The sequence below is a fragment of the Cryptotermes secundus genome, unplaced genomic scaffold (genome assembly GCF_002891405.2).
Source record: "Cryptotermes secundus unplaced genomic scaffold, Csec_1.0 scaffold295, whole genome shotgun sequence".
NCBI lineage: Eukaryota > Metazoa > Arthropoda > Insecta > Blattodea > Kalotermitidae > Cryptotermes > Cryptotermes secundus.
The window spans coordinates 957,790-983,504 of NW_019729213.1; the positions used below are offsets into that span (position 1 = coordinate 957,790).

Below are 25,715 nucleotides of genomic sequence, written 5' to 3' on the forward strand. Positions count from 1 at the left end.
ATAAATATTTTCACTTGTTTTAAAGTTGTAAATAACTTTATTCAAAGGTGTATTTAGATTATGATCTTATGGGCTTCATGGTAGAAGAATGGAATATCTCATGCTTATATGTGTGTAATACTGATCCCATCACTTTTATGAGGGATATGCTTTTGAGATACTTGTGAAGAAGGTCGTTTCTGAATGCCTCTTTTAGAACTTTTTCTTGCAATCTTTTCAATGTGAGGATATCTTCAGCTTGCACGTTGTTTTCTTTGGCCCATTTATAACACATCTTGAAGGCACTTGTGGTGTCATCTCTTCATCTGTCATGATTTGAAGATTTTCCTCCACACCTCCAGCTAGCCAGTTACTTATGTCAGCAATTGTTGGACCTGATGAGCCTTTTTCACACAGTTTGGTTATTGCTTCTTGGAGATCAGAAGTTAGGACTGTACCATTATGTTCTGAATCTGTGGCCGTGTGAGCTCACTGCTACCAGATAGATGTGAAGGCCACAAATATTTCCTAGAAGAAATTGTTTTAGGAGGTACGTTTTGTCTTGTGTATGCGAGATTAAAAAGTATGTGTTTGAATTTTGTTCATTTCTGACATTGAATGATATCATCATCATGTCTTATTTCACTGCATAGAATGCTCCTTTTGTAATGTGACTTCACAAACTGTATAACATTCTGCTCCATATGTTGTAGAAGTGGGGTGCAGTTTGGCAGTAGAAGCATTACCTATGTTGTGAACCATCTCTTGATTTTAAATATTCTTCACTTGGGTGTCCAGGAGCATTATCTAAAATTAATAATGCTTTTAAACAGTAAATTTTACTTTTTAAGAAATGTTTTTACTAATGGCTCAAAACTTTCATGGAGCCTTTCAGTAAACACTTCTCGTGTTACACAACCATGGCTTTGGCTTTTGTGTGTGACTGGATGATTTTGGTTTTTAAATGCTCTAGGCTTTTCTACCCTACCAGTCACCAGCATTTGAAGTTTGTGGGTGCCACTTGCATTTAAACAAGGCATGAATGTAATTCAGGTTTTGGACATTATGCGCCTTGCTGCACTTTCTTCAGCTCGATGGACAAAAGTTTCTTTGGGCAAGAGCCTCCAAAATAGACCACTTTCGTCTGCGTTATACACCTGCTTTGGCCTAAGACCTAGCTCTTCAGTTTTTTTTTTTTTTTTTTGGGGGGNTAGCTCTTCAGTTTTTTTTTTTTTGGTGGGGGACATTTTCTCACAAAAGGATAGAACAGCTGAGACGTCACAAGATATCATCATCATTTTTTAAAAAATATTTTGCCGTCTCTCAAATAATTTCCTCAGAAATAGGAATGTGTCTGTTACATTCTTGTAAGAACCAAGTGTAAAGAGCATCTTCAACTTCAGGGTACTCACCAGATTTTAGAATCTGCCTGTCAAAGGGGCTGCTCTCGGTATTTTTCACAAAACAGCCTTCTCACTGTTTTTCCTTATATTGCATATCGTAGCACATCCAACACCATACTCTTTAACCAAATTAGTAAGTTTTTCACCTTTGTCAAGTTTCTTAATTATTTCCGCTTTAGCACTTAAAGTTTTATGTTTATGTTTGTCAGAACTGGATATCTTCAGCACATATTAAATCCACCTCTGTATGAAAAGTAGTGTACAGGAATGTATATTATTGAAGAACTGAAGCACTGTGTACTAGTGAGGGAAAAAATAAATCAGTGTGTCAAGCTCGACTGAACACAAGTCTGCCTCTGCTGCCTGTAGAAACCTGCACAAGGTTGTGGACGCCTGATGTCGAATTACTGGACGTGTTGGACTAGCGCATAGCTGGATTGCCGCAATTGTAGTGTATTTTCTTTTGTAGGTATCCACTTACAAATTACACATTTGGCACAAAGGAACCACTGTTTGAAAAGGACCCTTCTGTGCCTGCAAGGTTTCAGCGGATGAGAGATGAATTTGAGAAGATTGGAATGCGCCGTAGTGTAGAGGGAGTCTTGTTGGTTCATGAGCATGGTTTACCTCATGTGTTGTTGCTGCAGTTGGGCACAACATTCTTCAAACTGTAAGTTTCTGTTGTTATCTTGTGACATTGCCTCAGTGTCTTGGAAAATTTAGGGGTTTTTTATCTCTTGATGTCATTGTTTACTGATGGGAAAAGGTCATGTATGTTTCGCTTTGTGTTAAAACATCAAAATTCCTCACTTCTGAAGTGTAATGTGACCAGCACGTTGTTAAAATTGGTTACTTTCAGTTCTATAAAAATGCTTCAGGATTGTTTTCCATACTTTCTGGTTTAAATTACCATATCTGGACAGAACGACTTTTACCTTTTCACTGTAAAAGCAATGGAATCACAATCAAAAGAAAAGAGCAATAAAATAATTCCTGAGTCATCCTAAATGATGTCAGCTATGCTATATAAATAAATAATATTGTTGCATTGAGTGTAAAAATTGTATATGTTAATTGTATATACGCAACAGGATGCAGTCTTAAAATGATGTTCAGTTATTCAGTATTGAGGGGGTGGGTTTCCCCATGCACCGCGACTGATAGTCTATTGTACGTCCCCCCTTTTAATTTCTACTGTCTCCATCCCCTACCGGTACTGGTGTTCGCTATCAGCCCCTTTCTGCCAGCAAGGTTTCTACCCTCTACTTGGCAGTGGTATCTAATAGTTAGTCCCTTTCTGTCAGCAAGGTCATCCCTCCTCTGGCAGTGGTACCTAATACTTCCCCATCTACCGGAGGCATTGGAAACTACTTGGGCGGGAAACTTTTTGGCCTAATTTAGCTCAGAGGTCTCCTAGAGACATGAGGTTCTTTTACGTGCCGTAAGTCTACTACACGGGACCCACGGCTTAAAGTACCTCCCGGAGGACTTGTTCCCTGAATTTTTCCACCCTTAAAAATTCCACAACCCCCACCGGGTTTTTTGAACCCGTGTACCTTGAGTCATGAGGTGGGAACGTTACCCCTAGACTATGGAGGCCACTAAAAATGATGTTAGTAGAATCTCTGTGTGCAGATTTTGTCCATAATACAGTGATATTTGTGGATTTCTTCTTTTGGACTGTGATGAATCCCCAGGGATTAGAAACTGTGGCGTTTAGTAATATGATAAAACATGCTGTGTCACGTGAGTAACTACATAGTGGGTTCATGTTGTAAATGGATTGTATTAACACTGAAGTCCCTTCGCTACAACTGTGTGCAAGTAATTAAAATTGTTCACAGTCTATTAGACTGTTCTTGCTTGTTCCTCTGGTACTCTGTTGTCGTGGACTCATTATTAGGTTGCACGCTCTCCCTATACGTCCTGTTGCAGACTCACTAGATGATACTTCACTGAACAGTATTTAGACAGATGTGGGCATGCCCATTGCTTTGGATATATGTTTTGCTGTGATGTTATCAAGTAATTGACATCAGTGATATTTCTGTGAGTAGTTGCGTGGTCTAAGGCATAATCTGTCTTCGTGCACTCAGACGCTGGGATCATGGGTTTGAATCCCACTCAAGGCATAGATATTTGGTGTGTGTATGTGTTTGTTCTGTGTTTGTGTTGTCCTTTGTCTAGTTAGCAGCCCTCTGACAGTCTGATCACTCGTCCTAGGAATCATACTGTCTGAAAAAATGATTATGGAACTGAATTAAGAGGCCTGGGCCCTGAATGGGCGGGAAGAGCCATTGACCAAAAAAAAAAAAAGATGTTCTGATTTTTTCGCATCATACCACAATATGCATGCCAAGCCCGTTAAGCAAACACATTTATAGAGGGAGTGAAAAGAGTTTTATCATGACAATAACCTTTTTCAGGCCAGGTGGTGAATTGAATCCTGGAGAAGATGAAGTGGAGGGGCTGAAGCGACTTTTGACAGAGGTATTGAACATTTTCCTCTTCCAGATACACCATGTTTATTTTGGAGTTGGTGTCTTATTAACCACTCCATGTTCCCATTTTTATTTCAGCTCATATTTATTAGACATAATAGAACTCATATTTTACAGACAATTTAGGTATACACATTTCGGTTACAATATATATATATATATTTTGTTTTAAATAGAGACTTCGGAGTACCAAAATTACTTTTGTTCATATTTAGATATTTAACCCCTCCATATGGCTGCTGTGGTCATCCAACTTGTATGAGGGTTTAAGTAAGCTCATGTTTAACTTCTTTTCTTCTAACATGTATTAGAATCAGTGCATTGTAAATGTGTTTCCAGGGAAAACTGTGTATCACTGATGTCTTGAGTATTTAGTAATGCTTTTACAACTGTATAGGTTATTGAGAAGGATGTGTAATTTTGTCTGAGTTTTATTTAATTGTTATTTCATTTCACTGGGGATTTGCTATGGATTATATTTTTGTAAACGTAACTCTCTTGTTGTGCAAGATATACCACAGCCTCCTCCCCCTCCCCAAGGAACATATTGATTCTGGCTTATATTTACTCGTGTATGAAAGTTGTATAGTTGTCGCATGTAAGATAGTATGTTGGAAGTTGTTGCTTGTCTGAAATATGTTTAATGTGCACAATATTTGAGAAATTGGATCTGTGTCTGTCATCAAGTGTAATGGTGAGTAGTTGGGCTTGTTAGATAGAGCTAGTAGCCTCCATAAAGAGGCCCAACTGAGTAGTCCCCTAGTATACCAGAAGATGGAAATGGATCCAGTTGCCAAAAACCATTGTGTATTCAAAATATATTGGAGATGATGGACAGTGTCCAACATAATATTCACGTAATGAATAGACCATTATCGGTTAGCTTTAGAGGATAATTTTCATATTTTTCTGTGATTACTCATTTGGTACAGTGAAATACCCCCCACGAAGTTTCTGAGGGATGCAACAAATTTCAGCACTAACTGATTAGAACCTCAAGTGAATAAATTGTAATGCTAGGGTTATTGATTTGGGATCACTGGCATTGAACCTTAAGTTGAGGAACATGAAATGGGCTATCCCCTGTACTGATAGAAACTGCTTTATTTATCTTATAGTTTATGCAACCAAATTTTGGGCAAGAAGTCTCTCCACAAGAGATTAAATGCCATGTTTTTATCCTAGATAAAATTTTTGACTGATGCATAATTTTCTTGGAAAATATGGTTAAAGTTGAGTGCATTGTGGTAACACAATGTGGGGCACTTAAAATCAGCTTCTTCCACAAAAGTTGTGTGTTGGTTGAAACTTGAACAAGGGGCATTTTCATGTCAGTGTTGATCAAGGATTGATGTGGTGGAGTACATATGTGCAGTTATTGATACTGTTGTCATATTGCATTAAGCATTAGTTTTGTTTTCCATGAAAATGTTGGTCAGAATTTTATAAAGGGGCATTTTCGTGTATATTCGTCTTTGAACCTGGTGGAGTGTGTGGCAAGCACCGTATGCTAATATGCATAATAATATGCCACCGGTCCGCCATGTTTAAAAGCTCTGGGCATAAACATATGCCACCAGTCCGCAAAGTGTTAAGTCAAATTTATGGAGTGTGGCCGCTAATGCTCGTAAGATTGGAATTGAAGCACTTGAGATACTTCTCTGGAGTATAAATGATGGCTTATTTGGTTAACAGCAAAATGTGGTGTCAGTTTATATGCTATATCTCAGTATATGGTGTGATTCTAGTCCTGTGGTCAATCCTTAGGCAGTTGTTGAGAGAATTCGAAGCAGAAGATATAAAGCAGCCACTGTTTCAGAAGAGTAGTAATTCCAGGTTTATACTCGTATTATTGATTCTTTTATGTTTGTGTGGTGGAGGGTTCATAATATTACAAGATGGGGCTCATAATTCATTTGTTTCTGGCTCTGCCTCCAACATCAGAGTAGGTAACTAAGATGCAAGGTTGCATGAGGGAGCAGCCTCTGTAGTCTAGGGTAACATTCCCACCGCATGACTCAAGGTACGTGAGTTCAAACCCGGCGGAGGTTGTGGAATTTTTAAGGGCGGAAAATTTCAGGGAACAAGTCCTCTGGGAGGGACTTCAAGCCGTGGGTACCGTGTCGTAGATTTACGGCACGTAAAAGAACCTCATGTCTCTAGGAGACCTCTGAGCTAAATTTGGCCAAAAGTTTCCCACCCAAAGTAGTTTCCAATGCCTCCGGTAGATGGGGGAAGTATTAGGTACCGCTGCCAAAGGAGGGGCGACCTCTCTGATAGAAAGGGACTAACTGTTAGATGCCACTGCCAGTAGAGGATTGGAACCTCGCTGGCAGAAAGGGGCTGATAGCGAGCACCAGTACCGGTAGGGGATGGAGACAGTAGAAATTAAAAGGGGGACATACAATAGACTATCGGTCACGGTGCATGGGGAAACCCACCCCCTCAATACTGAATACTGAAGGTTGCGTGATCTACTAATTTAGAGTTTGCTGATATGGCTTTTGTGATGAAAACACATCAAGCCAATACAGGCATTGGTATCCAGATTGGAGGCAACTCAACAGACATGTATTTGCAGTGGTATAGTGTAGTCTGAGGGAAACATGCAGTCATGCCACCAGCATATATTGGCTGTGGGAGGTGCAGTATGTATAATGAAGAGAAAGGAATTGTTACGTGCTAATCTGTCAGTTAACCTTTCTTGGGTCTCTGGCTTCTCTTAGGGTGCAATTTGGCATACACTGCAGGAAGTAGCATTACTTTTTCATGTACGTCTTGTGCAAGGGCTACAGCCAGGGAACAGTAGAAATAAATGCCTCCAGTTCTCCTGACATCTTCTGCAGGAAATTATAGATGAACCTGACTTTTTGTGCCTTGTGTGGCAGTGTATATGAGTGAAGTGAACAGTTTCCACAGCCTACTTGACCAATCACTGGAGCATCCTCATGATAGTTGATGCTCTTCATTTAAAAAAAGATTTAGCATCAATGTTTCAATCAGAATTGTAGATGTTAACCTAATTGTAGCATACATGCTAGTGATTCATGTAATTGGAATCCAGGACTCTTGAGTTCCTTGAGAGAACTCACCCTCTATTATTGGAGGATGTACGACAGACACTCTCCATCTCCATCGAGTATGACGCATTTGGTGTCGATAGCACACAGCTTTGTCATGCTGAAACCATACGACCTCAGGAACATTATGAAGTACTTCATAATGTGCTATCGACACCAAATGTGTCATACTCGATGGAGATGGAGAGTGTCTGAAAAAAAAAAAAAGACTTAGAAGTTATTGATGGAGAATGCCCTTGTATCAGGCTCAACCTGTGTAAACAATAATAGAGTGCATATGTGTACAGCATTTTCAGCACTTCTTATATTGTAGGTAATGTTGTAATTTGTTTTATGAAGCTTTTTATTATTACTACTACTGGGGGTAAAGGGTGACTGGCATGTAAAGCTGACAGCCATACCACCATTTGCGAGCCAGTTGCCTAGAGAAAACTTGGGAGCCTCAACGTCTCACAACCTCATAGGCCTTTATGGCCTGTTACAAGGATAGCTTCTTTTTACCATGGCCACGCCAATGATGATTATGATGATGACTACTACTACTCCTTTCTCTTATACGTAGTATATATGATCAAGGATAATGATTGTGAGAAAGTTTGATCTGAAGATTTGGACTGATTCTTATGTTTTGAGTGCCCCTAAATGTGAATAAATGTTATATGGAATTGCATCTATCTCCATTATAGAGATGTGTGCCTTGCTACTGCCTGAACCTTTCAGTGGATTTTCATATTCAGTATGCAAGGGTTTATCCATCCTATGTCAATGCCCAGTGAATCTGAACATTCTGGCTCCAAAAACAAGGGCCCTTCAAATCAGCCCCAGCACATAGAAACAGTTTTGATTACAGTTTGGTAATTTAGGGAGCCCATGTCTCAAAATAAAACTACGTATGTGGTATCATCAAGAAATTAATGGTATATATACTAGAGGCCTAAATCCAAAATGTCAGTTTTCTTGAAAGTGGCTCACTGGTCAGATGGCTTTTGTTGTTTGATATTCAGCAACCAGCAATGGTCTACCCAGTAACATATGATTTTGTTTCTAAGATAATGTAGTCAAGGTCAGTTATATATGAGGAAATATCTGCAATGTCTTTGCAAATTTTTTATATGCGTTACGACTTCAGCATTCTGAATTTTCATTCATCAGATTGAACCATTTCTGGTTTGTCTGCAAACAGCCATAATGATCCAGAAATTTATACTGCTCTACTACAAACAAAAAAAGAAAACAAAAAACTCTGTGGCCTGTAGTCCACAAGCGAACTATACTGACTGAGCAACTGCTGCTTGTCAGTGAAGTTAGTGCCAACATTTTGCAGATAGAGGGTGGTCAGCACAACGGATTTGCACGGCTGTTAATCTCAGTTTTCTAGACTGGAGCCGCTATTTCCTTGAAATAGCTTCTCATTTATCCTCACAAGGCTGAGCGAATCCCATTCCAGACCCACTACTTCTCAGAAAATCTGGTAGCACCAGGAATTGGACCCGGAACCTCTGGATCTGTAGCCAGGAACTCTGACCACAAGGCCACAGAGGCGGTAGCTGTACTACAGACACTCATTTTAAAACTGAACTGAAGAAAGAATATGCATTTAATCTTGATTGGCTTATTTTGATCATTTTGGAGGAAACAGTACTGGTGTGAAATTTCTACATTCCTCCTACACAGATAGAATCTAATCTGTATGCATGCTCATTATTTCAGTAAATTTTAGTCTTCAGTCGTAACAGAACTTGAAAGGCATTTATGTCAGAGATTATTTGGTTACATTAACTGTTTATTTAGAGGTTTTGCATGAGGGTAATGCCATTAAGTCATTTTGTAGGAGGATGGTATTTGGTTTAATTTAATTTAATAATGAACTTTTTTGAGAAATTGACATATTTCAACCAGTCAGGAATTCCCTATGTTTATGGAATGCCATTGAACTCTGTCCTGGTCCAGTTCAGTCAACACCCTCACATGCTCTTTCTATAATATTCATTCTGATATCCGATGTATGCCTAGATCTACGAAATACTATCATCCCATGGGGCTTTATGACCATAGTTTTATAGAACTTTGCATTCCCTGTATTCTAACCAGGAAGATTTCTTGCAGGCATTGTGATTTTTAGCCATTTTTGCAATAGATTTGACTTTGATTTTGGTTGGCTAATATCAGTTATGCAGGAGGCAGGGTAGCATAGTCGGTATAGCAACTGGCTACTGGCTGGATGACTGAAGGGCTGGAGTACGAGTCCTGATAGGGTCAAGGATTTTCTCTTCTCCACATCTTCCAGACCAGCTCTGGGGTCCACCCAACCTCCTTTGCAATTGGTATGGGGGGCTCTTTCCCAGGGGATAAAGCGGCCGGGGCGTGAAACTGACCACTCACCTCCAGCTAGTGCCAAGGTCAAGAAAATATGGATCTATATATCCTCTCCCATATTTGCCTTCATGGCATAGTGCTTAATTAGTTAAGCACAAGGACTACGTACCTGTTTTTATATCAATTCTCTGCCTACAAAACCAGTTATGAAATTGGGTTAATTCCTTGAGCAGAGAATTTAAGTTTTCATTTGCTAGATATTTAGTCCATAAATATTATGGGACATTTCTTGCTATGCATCCACTGCTTTGTTGATCCATTTTTTTGCTTAGTGGGGTGTGGAGTCCAACTGGGTCCCCTCAGCATGGCAGCCACTGATTGACCTATTGTAGCCTGCCCTGGGTAATTATGATGATGGAGAATTTGATGGAATGAAGATTGGCAGGGGAAACTGAAGTACTTGGAGAAAACCCGCCCCAGCGCCACTTTGTCCACCAAAAATCCTACTTGACCAGACCCAGGATTGAACCTTGGCCGCCATGGTGGGAAGCAAGAGAGCATAGCTTGAGATATCCTGGCATTTATATGGTGGGGCTGAGAAAAATCCCCAGGAGAATAGTTGGTGTCTCACACAAGATTCAGACCAAGTACCTCCTGAATACTGGTCAGAACTGTTTCTCTTTGAGACCCCTTTTTTAATGATAGACTGAAGAACAGAACTAGAGACATTAATATTATATTGTGACGCGTTTTGCTTCTGAAGACGGTGTTCAGATTGTTAATTGGTTTATTTAACAACCTACTAATCATAACTACAATTAATTATGACAATGTTACGGGTTTACACACTTTACAAACCCTACACACCAATCTCTTCACTCTATCTTCAGTAGGCTTCACTTATTAATAACGCGGGAGCTGTACAAGTCTCACTGAATTACACACTCCCAATTGTGCCGTTTATCGTCTGCTCTGCTACCACTTGTGCCGTCTGTGCTACCACTTGTACCGTCTTATGGTCTGCTACCACAGCACTGTCACTCTCTGGCACCTTTCGGCTCTGTCTACCCTTCCTCAATCGGAGGGGGAAACGGTGCTCCGTCATACGGCTCTCGTGCTGTGCTCGCACGCTCCCTAAGTTAGAGTAAGGGATCCAAGCTAGCAGCGAAGTAAATCTAGTAACAAATGATGGCAGTCAATATAATAACAAACAACAGAATTTAATAAACACAACTAACACATAAACAAAGACAAGAATTCATCGTCGATACAGCGCTCGAGCCCAAGAAATTAAACAGAACAACTCAACTAATTGCACATTTACATGCTCGCACACAGCGGCATCTAACTCGGGCAGAATGGCCCATATTTACTGGCACAACAATTTGCCTTGGTTGCATGAAAACATAACTACTACTTTCTAGCCGGGCCACAGGCTGAGTCTAAACCAAATATACAATATAAATTATAAACACAGGTTTAACTAAACTGGTGCGAGTCGCCACCGTACTACAAACCCAATGACGGGCGACCGCGGGCGATCTCGCCGGCCGCGAACCAGCCCGCTACTTGCCGAAACCAATTTTGGACTCCCAGCCGAACAGGAATTTGACAATCACTCCGGCTGGTTCGGCGCCGTGAGCAAGGCCCTATGGATCCATAACCAGAACTGACCTCCGAACTCGAATTAACTTCCAAGCAAGGCTCCCAGGGGTAGAAAGGAGGGGAGAGGGCAACACCACGTGACCCAGTCCCGCATGGGGATGGGGTGGGGGATAAGTTTAAGAACCTCGATCAAGTGGCTGGAAGCCCATGACGTCATACCGGAGCCAATACATGGCTCACAGTATAACTGTACTACAGCTCACGCAAAGACTTGAAGACACACAATAAGTCTTCACCGGCTGACGTCTCAGTTATTGCGCACTATCACATAAAATCTCACAACACATTCGGGTCTCCTTTCCGTGACTGCTGCTATATTTCAACTAACTTCTATCGGGCTTCACAATCCACACTCGCTACAACTGCACTCGGTGACGGCTACATTTTAACTATCTCTCTATGCATTTCGGTCTCCCTTATAAACCCTTAGTCAGACGATGGAAAACCCACATCGCTTCACTGTTGCATAAACGCCATATTTACAGGCGTTGCTGGGCAGCACTGCCAAGAGTTATTTATTGCTGCATAGCAACCAGCGCGCTTCAGCTTGGCTCACTTTGGCTGTGCTCGGCACGGCATGGAGAAACGCTGCTTTCCTTACTGTTGCGTAACCTGGCAGCTGACCGTTTATCAAGGGTCTGTCTTTGTGGTAACTCGTTCCACCTCCTGTTGCCCAACAACAGTTAGACATATCACAATATTTTAGCATCCTGTTGCATTGAGGCATTATCCTTATTATTAAAGTACACATCAGTACTGCAACAGTATAGAAGACATCAATAATATGTCGCTCACTAAAAATGTATTTTAATACTTTATGACGTTAAAATCATTAACATGTCAGTAGGACACTAAAAGTATATTTTATACATTAAAAGTGATTATCAAAATTTCTAAAATGTCTCTAGTTTTGCATGTATTTTTCTAGTTTATGATATGTTTCGGCCTTATATAGGCCATCATCAGGTGATTTTTCTTTCTTCTTTTGGGGAGACCGCAATAGTGACATGTACACTGGAGAAATATGACACACAAAAACTACAATAGCTGCAAAAGAGTGTAATGACTAGTCACGAGATAGAACTAAACATTTACATGCATGGGAGCATGGTGGACAAGTAAACAGTGCATTGGTCTCCCCAAAAGCAAAAAGAAAAATAACCTGATGATGGCCCACGTGAGTCCGAAACATGTCGTAAACTAGAAAAAAAATTCATGTAAAACTGGAGACATTTTAGAAATTTTGATAATCACTTTTAATGTATAAAATATACTTTTAGTGCCCTATTGACAGTTTAGTGATTTTAACATCATAAAGTATTAAAATACATTTTTAGTGAATGACATATTCTTGATGGCTTTTATTTTGTTGCATTATTGATGTGTACTTTAATAGTAAGGATAAGAGCATTAAGACAGCTTGTTCTCTCAGGATTCAAACTGAATGCCTCCATAATATAAATCAAATATGTTACTGCTGCCATGTTTCTCACTGTATTTTAGGATTTTGTGTATAATGGGGCTGAGTAGACACAGAAAATGTCAGAATACCTGGTCTGAAGTAATGTAAGTACTTAGGAATGACAAATGCATGTGTTCGTGCTGTTCACAGAAAAGGCACTTGCTGCATTTTCAGTTTCTGTATTCAAGGAGAACTGTTTGTGTATGTGTGGTTTTCAAGTAAATATAGCAGTTTTATTTGAAGCATACACTGTGGTCAGAGATTATCTAAACTCCCATGAAAATACACACATGCATTGGTATTTGTCTGATGAGTTGCCTGGCAAGATAGTATAAACAGGACTTTAATGAAAGCAAATAATTATAATGTAGTGACTACCACAATGGTTAATGGCTTATTTGAGGTTACATCAATCACTTTAGCAGTTAAAAGGCTGTTAACATGTCTCATTTATTTGGTCTGAGGGACCTGGAAGAAATCAGCAGTTTCGTTCTGTGCATATATTGAGGACAGACTGTTTCTCAACAGTCTTTAAAAGTAAGTTGATGATCCACCATTTGGTGGTATATAATGTACACCACTGTCTTACAACCTAGCCACACTAGCAAAAGGTCAGAACTTCCCCGCCAGAAGTAAAATGTGCATAATGAAAAGTTGATGTGATAAAGCATGAAAAGAACAAATATCTTACATGTTTATTCACCACTATATTTAATCATGCATATCTCTAATTCCACTTTGAAATCATCTGGTTCTATTTATGTGTTAGTTTGTGTTGTCTTATACAGTTTTTAAAACTTAAAGGAGGATACTTGCCTCATACTTCAGTTTAGTATGTGTAAATGTCACAGCCCCTCTGAGGTGAATAAACCCATCATTAAATTTTCTGAACTGTGTTCTGTTTGCTGATAAACGTTTTATATAATGTTGTGTTTCTGTCATGAGAATAAATCTTTTTTTTATATAGTATAAGCCTCCGTGTAAAATGTATAGCTGCAAAAAAATTCTTGAACATCTATATATGTTATTTGTAGGATAATGCTGTAGTTATAATTGAATGTAGCATTGTAAATTACCTTCCTAAGTGTCTCTGAAGTTCTCTGGATTTCATGAGAAATTTGGGTTTTATTGCTGCGCCAAAATTTCCACATCAGCCTAACATTGTCCACAGTTTTGTTTTTAGTTAGTAGTATGAAGTTCTACTTGTATGTACCATGCGTGTTAACACACTTTTATATCATGTTTAGTTTTACATGACTTGGAATTTAATATTAGTAAATGGTCTTTTTTTAGCCAAGCAAGTAGATTTTCTTAACTACAGTGATGATTGCTTACATAAATAATTGTTTCTGAAAGTAGAAATGAAATGGAATTTTGTTTATGTTGAACATTCGTTCTGGTTAGAAAATTGAAGTGGATTTTTTACGTAGATATTATATCATTAGTGAAGTGTGTCAATTTTTAACATACATTAAGAACTTTTACTGGAAAATAGGCATTAGATCTGTTTTAAACCTATTTCTGCAATATTCAACTGAAGTCGAACAAGCATCCATTACCAGTAGCACAACATTTGACTTTAGTCCACATCAAGAAATAATCTTGTTTCATGGCATCATTCAACTTCATTCATTGGGCTATCAAAATGAATTTTTGTTGTGTTTTTCTTCATATTTTTAGCCTAAAATTGCATTCTTTTAAGCAGGTGGTGAGAAAATTATATGCAGTGGAAGGGTCAAGTAACATTCGTTAATTATTAGATTTAATTTCTTGTGTGTTTCTATTTGTAATAAACATTACATATTTCATATAGACCCAGATAGTGAGATCCTAAACTAATGCGGCAGTTGATGCATAAATTTAGTCACTTAGTATCAGAAGCTACTCACCTCAGACTAGTGCCGAGGTCAAGAAAACATCCATCTATACATCTAATCACCCATACGCCTTCATGGCATGGTGCTTAATTAGTTAAGCACAGGGACAACTGTACATTTTAGTAACCGAAGCTGTTCGATACCATTATAAACTAGAGTAGCTCAGTCTTGCTAAAGACTGGATGACCAAGTTCAATTCCTTACAGAGGCAAGAGTTTTTCATTTTAAACCCAGACCAGCCAGCCTGGGGCCCACCTAGTCACCCATCCTGTAGGTAAGAGGTGTTCTGTCCCTGGGGGTAAAGAAGCCGAGATGTGATGGTAACCATTCACATCCACATAATGTTAGTTACACCTCAACTCCCCCATATGTGTTCATAGCAGGGTGCTTAAGTAAGTGACATTTTACTTTTCAGTGGATGCTACTCCTTAATTGTGGGGATAAAATGTCATGTAATCTGTAAGAACTGGATGTTACTGGAACAGTAGATATGAACAGCTCTGCTGCATTGCAAAGCAGAAATGAGAAGTCAGTTTTATATCCCTTGAAGATAATAGAATGGTTAAAAAACTCCATGGCCTGTAGTCCATAAGCGAACTATACTGACTGCCTCTGGGCTAGTGGTCAGAGTTCCTGGCTACAGATCCAGAGGTCCCGGGTTCGATTCCCGGCGCTACCATTTTTTCCCTTTCTGAGAAGTAGTGGGTCTGGAACGGGGGCCTTTCAGCCTCATGAGGATAATTGAGGAGCTGTTTCAAAGAAATAGTGGCTCCGGTCTAGAAAACTGAGATTAACGGTTGTGGGAATCCATTGCGCCGACCACATGACACCATCTATCCGCAAAAGTTGGCACTAACTTCGCTGACAAGTGACGGTTGCTTGGTTGTTATAGTTCATTTGCAGACTACAGGCCACGGAATAGAATGGTTATCATTTAAAAAGAATGAATGGTATGGTCTAAGTTCACCTTGAGCACTCCTTTATCAGTTAGGTGAATTATATGTGTCCTTTCCCACTTCAAATCCATAGATATATGATATAGTTTAACTTAAAAAACTTTCTCTTTACCCGTTCTGGTCACAGTATATGTGGAAACTAGTGAAATTTTTGGAAGAGTGAACATTGGGCTGTGGAAGATAGTCATGACTGGTGCTTGCCACTGCATTATTGTAAAGCAAGAGTGACTCTGTGATAATTTTTTTTTTGTGTGCGCACTGATAGTACTTTAATTTTTTGTTACAGCACCTTCAAAAAATTGTCTAGATGTTCACAGATAAATTAGGGTGGGATCATCCGGGTTGGCTTGGATAGGAGTATATCTCTTGTTCATTCTATGCTTGAGAGATTAATGTGATTGTTAGAGAGGGGTGGTATTTATGCAGGCTGAGGTGCTGTATAATTAAATGTTTATGTCTGTTGGCAGTAGTACGAAGGGAATTGATATAGGCAGAAGGTTCACAGGTTCTATACTGCAGGCCCCCCACCCCCCCAAAGCGAGGAAGAAACGATTGCTGATCCTACAGTACTTGTCATTTGTACATTGTATGGTCAGTTTTTATGTCCTTTACTCTGTGAAGAAGTATAATATTTATATGGTTCATATGTAAAGCATGGTATCTGTGTTTATTGTGACCAGTGGTGTAGTTTTTGGCTTAACGTCGGCAAAATGTAGAATCCCTGTACACATTTTCTGAAAGTGTGCCAAGGAAGCCGTGTATACTTCTTGTTGAATTCTGTGTCCTTGCACTAAATGTAAATCAATACATAAAATAGACAACAAATCATAAGTTTTTTGTCATTCAATTCCAAGTGCTTTATTCTTTGATTAAAAACACATTTTTAGTTATTGTGTGATTGACATTAATGTTTGAAATGTTGTTATTGAAGTTGACTCTTTATAACCCTTCATTCTGAAGATATATAATGTTCATAATTGTATGGTTCATATGTAAAGAAAGATATATGTCTAATTTATCACAACCAGTGTTGTAATTTTTGGCTTAACGTCAGCAAACTGTATAATCCCTAAACTGATTTCCTGAAAGTATGGAAAGGGAACCTTTGTGTATATTTCTTATTGTTGAATTCTGTGTCCTTCCACTAGATGTAAATTATTACATAAAATCAACAAAAAATCGTAAGGCTCATTTGTGTTTTTCTGAAGTCCTGCAGTTTCGAGTGCTGGTACATGCATTTAAGTTCTTCTGACATTGACATAATGTCTGAAATGGTGTTACGTAATAAATGAAGAGGAGGTTTTATGCAGAAAATGATTATTGCAGTTTAATTGTGCTAGAAGAGTTATATGTGCCACTGTGTGATAAGTTGTGTAACATGTGATTTGCTAGTTGTTTCTTTCTGTTCATTGACTTTTATGTTGAATCATTCTCATTATTATTTCTATATTTGCTGATTAGGTATAGTTTAAGGAACTCTCAGTTATCCAATGAAGAGTACATGATGGATTGTAATGAGTGCAGTCTTTAGTCGTTCTGAAAATTATTGAAAAATGAAATGGTGCTTTTTCCCCCTTACAGAGTGACAAGCAAATATTACACATTTCAAAATTACATAATGTCTTTAACAGTCAAGAATATTTTGAAATCAGAAGTTGGGGAACACTGCAGTTGCTGTCTTCATGGTGATTGTCACTGGTACAAAGTGATACAGAATATATGGTTATCGGGAAGGCGGGTGGGGCGTGGAAAAAGTGTGGGGTCAGTTGATATGCTGCTCTGGATATTAGCATGGACTTTGGAATAATTCTATATTTAATTCTGTCTGTATATGTCTTCCTTGTCAACGTTCGTGGGATGTTTGTTTATTTTTGTGTCTTCTCGGATGACAGATGATATTTTGAAATGTTTACTGTGTCTTTTCTTTTGTAAAATGCAACACCAAATTTGGTCCCAGTGGAATATTCAGCTACTGGTGATTGTTGGTGTTGCTGATATGTTCGGAAATTTTTGTGGAGATGGGGCAACTGATCTATTCAGTGAATACCCTTCAACAAGAGCAGAGAACTTTGTATGGCCAGAGAAATATTATGGTGGAGAGAGGTTTCATTCTACAGATTTATCACATTCTTTGCACACCAGAAGATGAATGGGTTGTCATGAGATAAGTGTTGTATTATGTACATTTTTGGATGATTCACATGTCTTATTGGAATGTGATTAAAAATTACTTAAATATGGGGACTGTCAATACTGTAGTTATGCTATTTTCCCCTTTTTATACTTAAAGAAGAATATTCATTACAGGAAAATACACCTGAGATTAAATTGTGAAAGTATATTTTTCATTTCATGTATGTAAAATCATCAGTTTTTGTGTCTTCATTTTGCCGTAGCTTTCATCACTTTCAATTAACACAGTTTGTTTAATAAGTAGATAACATATTCCTTGTTTCTGGAGTAACAGTAGTAGCTGTAGTAATAGCAGAGTCTTGCCTGAATAGCTGAATGATATTTTCTATGGAATTACTCTTCATAAATTAATGTGTTATACGAGATCATGGATAATTGAGGGTTTGACTTATCTCTCCTTCATGCATGTGCACACAGGGGTACATACACATACTGACTGAAGTCACATGGGATCTCTTACAGTCAAGGGAGATGATGAATTGACTGCAAGAATTATTTTCCAGGGATCAGAAGAATGTTTTCTTTATATTAAAATTAATTTCATTTTTGACCTCTGATTGCTTAAATTGGTTTAAATTTGTTAAGATTCAACAGGAGAAACTGTGGTAGTTCTAATTGTTAAATGTGTATGATGAGTTCTAGGAATGGGTGATTATTTTTTAATGATGTGTTTTGTATTGTGATATGAGATGATATTATTAAACATTGAACTCTTCATAAAGAAACTTGAATGTAATTTGAAGTTAAATAATGATGAACATAACACTGCTTAAGAATATGAATATTACACTTTTTATCTTAGTTTGGATTATTGTGGCGCTGAATTGACTCGTTGCAATAATTCTTTCTTGGAGTATGAGTAATGTTCTGTTCTTATGGTGCAGTGTTGGTAAACAGACACATGTCTAGATTAAGTTGGAATGTCCTTGAGAAAATCCTGTTATGAATAACAGTGTGAAAACTTTGGAATATTATAACCAAGAATTAGGGCTAGATGTATGCATTGTGAACTGTATGTAATCAAATTTTAAAAGGCTGATTTTGTTAAAGTGTTGTATTTGTTGTGGAATTGCCCTGGCCAGGCATTGGGTTAGGGATATGTTGTAATGTTGCTTGGTTACAGACTCTTGGCAGGCAAGATGGCGTGAAACAGGATTGGGTCATTGAGGACACAATAGGCAACTGGTGGAGGCCAAACTTCGAACCGCCACAGTACCCTTATGTCCCTCCTCACATCACTAAGCCAAAAGAGCACAAGCGCCTATTCCTTGTGCAGTTGGCAGAGAAGGGTAGGAAAAATTATGTATCTTGTAACAGGTTCAAGAAACATGTAGTTTTCTATGTATATATTTTCTAACTTAAGCTGTTCCTATTTCACTGATGCATTTTAAATTTTATTTGTAGATAAATAGAAATATTAAATGTAACATATTCAGAAGGCAGTGTTATCCCCATCTGATAGCAAACACTACATTGTAAAGTACATGGCAGAAATATTTGATCTAGATTACCAGGCTGCTATGGTATATAGATATTGTAGTTAACCTTAAGAGGTTGTAATAGGGGTTCTGGTTTTTCGATACTTATTAACATTATAAATCTTAAAAGAGGCTGTTCTTAAAGAGTGCATAGGTAACTCAACTGTAAAACTAGTTATGATTTAATGTGATTTCATTTTCTTAATTGATAGGTTTGTGAAGTGGATTTATGTTCAGAATTGTCAGATATTTAATACTTTGTTTGGAAAATTATTTGTGTGGAGTGGTTGGGAATTTGAGTTTCTGTAGAACTAGCAGTCACTCGGTAACAGTTCCAAGGCTGAATATCTATCACAGTGGAATTTCATTCAATAACCCAGGTCTTTTGGCTAGGAAGGACACAATTTTACTCCTGAGAATTACTTACTTACTCATGGAGCTGAGCCCTTCTAGAGGAGCTGCCAATTCTGCAGCTACTCAAGAATTTCCCAGCATTTTATGGAACCCGAAGGTTCATTACCGTGTTCACAAGAGCCCTCCACTGGTCCCTATCCTGAACCAGATCTATCCTATCCATACCATCCCATCCTATCTCTCTAAAATCCATTCTAATATTGTCCTCCCACCTATGCCTTGGTCTTCCCTGTAGTCTCTTTCCTTCTGGCTTTCCCACCAATATCCTGTATGCATTCCTCGTCTTCCCCCTTCGTGCTACATGACCTGCCCACCTCATTCTCCTTGACATGATCATTCTAATTATACATGGAGAAGAGTACAGGTTATGAAGCTCCTCAGTATGCAGTTTTCTCCAACCTCCTGTCACTTCATCTCTCTTCGGTCCAAATATTCTCCTCAACACCCTGTTCTCAAACACCCTCAGTCTGTGTCCCTCCCTTAATGTAAAAGACCAAGTTTCACACCCATACAGAACCACGGGCAAAGTTATAGTTTTGTATATTCTAATTTTTATGTTTTTGGACAACAGACGAGAAGACAAAAGGTTCTGTAAAACGGGTAGCAAGCATTACCTGAGTTCAGCCTCCTCTTAATTTCCTCCTGGCAGGATTTTATTTGTTATCATCGTTCCCAAATATCTGAACTGTGCCACACTTTCAAAACATCTGTTTCGTATCTTTATGTCATGATTTTGCCCTGCATTTTGGCGATGAGACAGTAACATATACTTAGTTTTTATAAAAATTAAATTATGTGCACATATAAATTGGCAGTACTTGCAATGTGGAAGGCTGTTCATTTTAGTTGTACAACTGTTGAAATAATTTGGAGCTAAAAGTCTGCACAGATTGTGCAAAATAGCTTAGCTGTCATGACTAGTTGGTGGTCATGGATGTGCTGCTTTTGTGTTGAGCAACAGTATGGAGAGAGTTCAGAGTATTTCCAGAGACTTCTTTCTGACAGTTTATACAGTGTTGATGTTGATTCTCATCTTGGGTCTTTGTGCTGTGTTTCTGATGATTCAGAGGTATGTGCTGCCACCATTTTTGTTGTTGACATTGTAAGTTGGCAACATTGCACACATACACACACAATGCAAAGACCCAAGAGCAGAAACAATGTCAACAGGGAACTACCATTAAAACCTAAAATCAGTAACTTTTACCTAATCTGCTTGCTTTGATAATTAGATATGAGGAACAGTATTGAAATCAACTTTCCCAATTTTGTACAAATTTGAAAATAATGTTACAGGTCTTTAAAATTAAGATAATTATTTTGTGTACAGCAGTAGAATGTTAAAATTAAATTGTATTCTAGAGTGGCCATGCACGTATTCTACATTTCAATGTTCTGTCAAAAACCTGCGTTAATTCCTCATAATCTTATATTATGCTGTGTGACATTGCGATTTTCTTGAAGATGTCATGAATGAATGCGATTCGTTTTCATTAATTTGTCGAGATTGTATCTATGTAAAACTGGATAGTGGTTTCTTCAGGAAAATAACAGTATATGTGCTAGGGGCCCAAACACAAAATGTAATTTTTCTCAAAACTGCTCTTACTGGCCAGACAGATATCATTATTGTTCAATATTCAGCAGCCATCAATGGCCTTGGTCAGTCATATGTGAGAAAATATGTGCCAGTCTTTGCGTTGTTACTTGTTATTGTTGTAAATGGTGTCAAAATTTAAGAGGCATGCTTTCCACTCCAGCCACTTTAACTGTTTTTCTGTATTGTATAAATTAAATTTTGTTAGGTGCAGTGTGAAAATATTTTTATTTAGATATGTTCACTGTGGCTGTAATGTTTTGTTGGATGTGTTGTAACACTGCCTTCAATACATATAAGTGCTGTCAGTACCATTGTAATTACAGTTTTGCATTAATAGTTTAACATTAGTGTATGTAGGAAATTGTGGATGCAGTTTGTAAGAAAACTAATGGTTTTGTTACATTTAATGTTTTTATTGATACTTTTTGATGTGTATGTGCAATTGTAAATTTATTACACAACACTAACTTGATTACATAATTATCAAGTTATCAATGTGATTTATTATAATATGACATAAATTTGTATGTTACCATGTAAAGAGACTGTACTGTGCATTCCTAAACACCAATATTACAGGTTTTCAAGTCAATTTATGGGTTTTCTTGGATGTAATTACTATCATAGATATAACATCATCTCTTCATTTTTAATATCTATTGGGATGAAAATTATCTACAACTTGTCCTCTGCTTTGACTAAGATTCCTTTTGAAAATATTGATGTAGTCTTAGGTTTTGGTTACTTTGTTTTATAGTTTTGAAGAATTACACAACTGAATGGCAGTTCATATAAAGTACATCATTCTTGAAGAGTTCTGCCTTCTGAGATATAGTGCTGTGTAGTCCAGTGAACGTTGGCGAGTGTTGTGGAGAAACATAGCACCTCTGTCTTCAGGATCAAAGAGGAAGTTCAGCAAGAAGCAAGCATGGAGCTGGGCTCCTCGCTCAGCTTACTCTTTGCCCTGAAGATGAAGTGATACATTCCTCCAAAACGTCAGTTTGACTTCCACTGGGTCTATGTTGCTTATACAGAGTAGTTTAATAATTAAGCCCTTTCCACATTTTAGTACTCCATTCCTGAAATATTTTTAAAATTGTTTATATGTCGTCAACATGAGGTGACTATCCAGTTTCAATAATGTTTAAAATTGTCTTGAATTTCTCACTTTTTTATATTGTTTGAAGCAGGAACCTACTACTGTATTCACTCCAATTTTATAATAAGTGTTCATACTACACTTATGCACTGATAGAGCACTGTTCTTAGAATATGGTTATAAACTGTTGTACATTTGCACTCTAAGTATTAGTGGTGTGTTATTGAAATGTAATATATTACCTCTGTTAATGAAATAACATTAACAGCAAGTTCAGGGAAGGACTTAGGATGCCTGCCTTCTTTCAGATGATTAAATCTATATATGCTAGCTAGGAGGAATTTGTATACAGTACTGTAATGTTTTACTGGAGATTTATTTCTATACATAATTTGCTTTAGTATGTTTTACACCTATATTGAAGTTGTCACATATAACCTCAAAGTTTCATATTGTGACCATGCAAGTAAGTGATGATATAAAATATGTTACAAAATTTTTAGATCTTTATAGTCTGTTCTCATTGAAACATGGCTGCCCGCATTGCCACATTAGTTGCTATATTGTTATTCCAGATTCAAGAAAATTATAGCCTTAACAAAGTTACTGTTATTGAAGATCTGTTACCACACAAAATTTCAGGCTGTACATTAAGTGGCGCCAGTGTCACTCCCACATCAGATGAACTGAACATCTTGGTATAATTGAAGATTTGGAATCATATAAGAGATGGGATGACATAATGGCATGTCATTGACTTACAATTCTTTAAATTTCCACTTAGTTGAAAAGTTATTTGTGGAAATAGCCACATGAACATGATACTATATGGCAGTATTTTTTGTGCATTCATAATGAGAAATTAAAAAAATTTGCTTTTCGTTGTCATTCTTTGTGCCTGTCAGCATGTAACAACTTTAGAATTATGAAATGGATTTTTATGAAATTTGATACAGGTGAGTTTACATCAAGACCTGCAACTGGTTTTATAATGTAAGGAAATAGGCTAAAAAATTATGTAAATGGATGATAACTCTCATAGTTAAGATGCCTTGAATGTACAGTACATACAATTTCTTTAAAGTATATTAATTGCTTTTGTGATTTTGGGCTTACTGGTAAGTTCTCCATTATATTTTAGGTTTAATACTGCGACCACTTAATATTAAATTGGTTTTAAATTTGATGTTACCAGTCAATGCATAAAACTGTTCAGTAACAATTGCTATTTCTGCTGAAAGCATGTATATCACCATAAGATGTTTGTTGTCCATGATGTTAGCATGTAAAAATCGTGAAGTTTAAAATCACATCTGTGAAAACTAACGAATCACACTTGGAAATCTGTAATGATTGGTTGTTAAATGAAATGTACATATAATTATAGTAATCTCTCTCTTACCAGTATTTTATTTCTGTAAAGTTTCTTTACCTGCTCTTAAGATAGATGTAAGAAATCTCAGTCAGTAAGCATTTTGTAAAGCATCTTTAAAAATATAAAAAAAAACATCATGGAATCAAAATTTCCAAGTTCATAACTACTTCAGGTTCCTTTAAAAAATCATGCTGAATACAGATTGTGTGTATGTGATTGTTGCATGATAAGATGTTGAAACTTTGTATGAAATACATTTTCCTGGGAAGCAATTATAAAGTTTTAAATTAATTATAATGTTATTACATCTTCAGAGAATTTTCATACTTAATTTGTCTGCAGTTTAACAACATGTATAAACTGTGTTCAGAACGTGTCCTTAGCTACTTAAGTAACTGGTATTGCAAGTTCAGAAGTTTGGTTCTGTTTGCATACAGTGTATGGAGTAATATAACTTGTTTCTGCAGGTGCAAAGCTCATTTTCTATACCAGTTCAACATATGCCTACAGTTAGGATTGTGTGTTACATGCTTTCCTCTGTTATATATATTCAGCAATATCTTCAGATACAAACTTCTGTGATGGAAAGTTATTTATGTAAGTACTCAGTACATAGTGGGGGGCACGCAGTAGCGTATTTGTTTGAGGCATTATGCTACAAGCTGGAAGGTCACGGTTTTGAATCCATATCAGGTGGATTTCTTCAGTTGACCTAATCGTTCCAGCCGCACTATGGCCTTGGGGTCGACTTAGCCTCTAGCAGAAATGAGTACCAGGAATCTTCCTGAAGGGGTAAAGGGCAGCTGGCACATAAGGCTGACAACCTAACTGCCATCTGTGAGCCAGTTGTCTAGAGAAACTATGGGAGCCTTGACGTCTCACAACCCTGTGGGTCTTCACAACCTGTTACAGGGATAGCTTTACCTTTTACCTTACCTTTACTGTAGTCTATAAATAGGGTATTCATTGCTTTGGCTCAGAAATTTGGAAATGTTTAACATTTATAACACAGTTTGAACATGTTGTTAAATGGTATTATCACTGGAGGGAGGTAATGTAGTGGTTGATAATTCGTGTGAGCTCTTTCAAGTTACATGTGTGGCATGATGAAATGGTATATAAATTTCTTACATTATCAAATGCTGGTTTGTGAACAAGGCCACATGTTTCAGGGTGAGACCAGTTCGTGACATTGCCAACTGAATGCTGCCTTACAAAGGCTGCATGTTTACAGTAACCATTCTGTTACTGTCTTTTTATATTATTACTTATTTCATTTCACTTTAAATTTCTGATACACATGCTTGCATCTACCTCCATCAGTGATAGTGCATTCACTTTGATTATCATATAAAATACCGAGACTTGTTTTAAATAATATAACTGTTACACTGTTATCTTACAGCTATGGATGGAGCAGGAAGATTGACATCACAAATGCAGAATTTTGTCATATGTTCGCAAAGAAGACAACTTCATTAATGTCGTAATTTGTTCATTCTGTACTTCCCTTGCTATTGTGTAATAATATAACACATTTTGATTAGAGATAATACAGTTGAGAATGCATTTTATGTTATAGAAAATAATTTTTTCTTTGCCGACATATTACAGTGATTTTTCACATTCACTACAATATTCTGTTATATACATATACATTTTTTTTGTTTGCTTTAAATATAGATTGAGGGAGGAGGGATACAGCGAATTCATCCATTATAATGAATGTATTGACTCCTGGTGGGAAGCATTAACAGTGAATATGATAAATACAGGGAGGTCATCTGAGGCCTTGCGATATTTTATTTTATTTATTTTTTTTTTTTTTTTTCTGACTGAACAAGGACGTCCTGCTCGCATCATCTTGCAATTATGCATCCTTGGACTCGTGGCAAAATCAACACACCAATAATCTATACATATTACAAATAAAATCTAAAAATTTGTGATGATGGTACATTAATACAACTATTGTTTCTGGACAGTATCCATCCTGTTTTTAGTTAAAAACATTTTGGAGATTGGATTCTGTGTACAGCTTCAGGTAAAACCTACTCAGTATGCCTCGATCGATAGAGCTCTAGGTTTTACCTGAAGACAGAGACAGAATTGACTCTCCGAAACGTTGTGTTTTTAAATAAAAACAGGACGATGGTTAATGTCCAGAAACATAGAATTTGCATACACTACAGTTTCCAATATTGCCCAGTAAATCTCTTAATAGTTTCTGTGAAGCGAGCTTATGCAGTGTGTTCCTGTCAACTTTGATCCCAAGCACCCTGCTATGGTATTAAACATTCAAGCAGTGATTTTACTT

The 25,715-nt window shown here is 37.5% G+C and overlaps 1 protein-coding gene across 1 annotated transcript in view; it reads left to right on the top strand.

The window, feature by feature from the left end:
- LOC111865401 (cleavage and polyadenylation specificity factor subunit 5) overlaps positions 1–25,715 on the top strand; it is a 32,186-nt gene that overhangs the window by 1,180 nt on the left and 5,291 nt on the right. Inside the window, exons 2-4 of the mRNA XM_023853391.2 lie at positions 1,852–2,052; positions 3,809–3,872; positions 18,556–18,721. Of these exons, the coding sequence (XP_023709159.1) occupies positions 1,852–2,052; positions 3,809–3,872; positions 18,556–18,721 (431 nt within the window). The remainder of the gene's footprint in view (positions 1–1,851; positions 2,053–3,808; positions 3,873–18,555; positions 18,722–25,715) is intronic.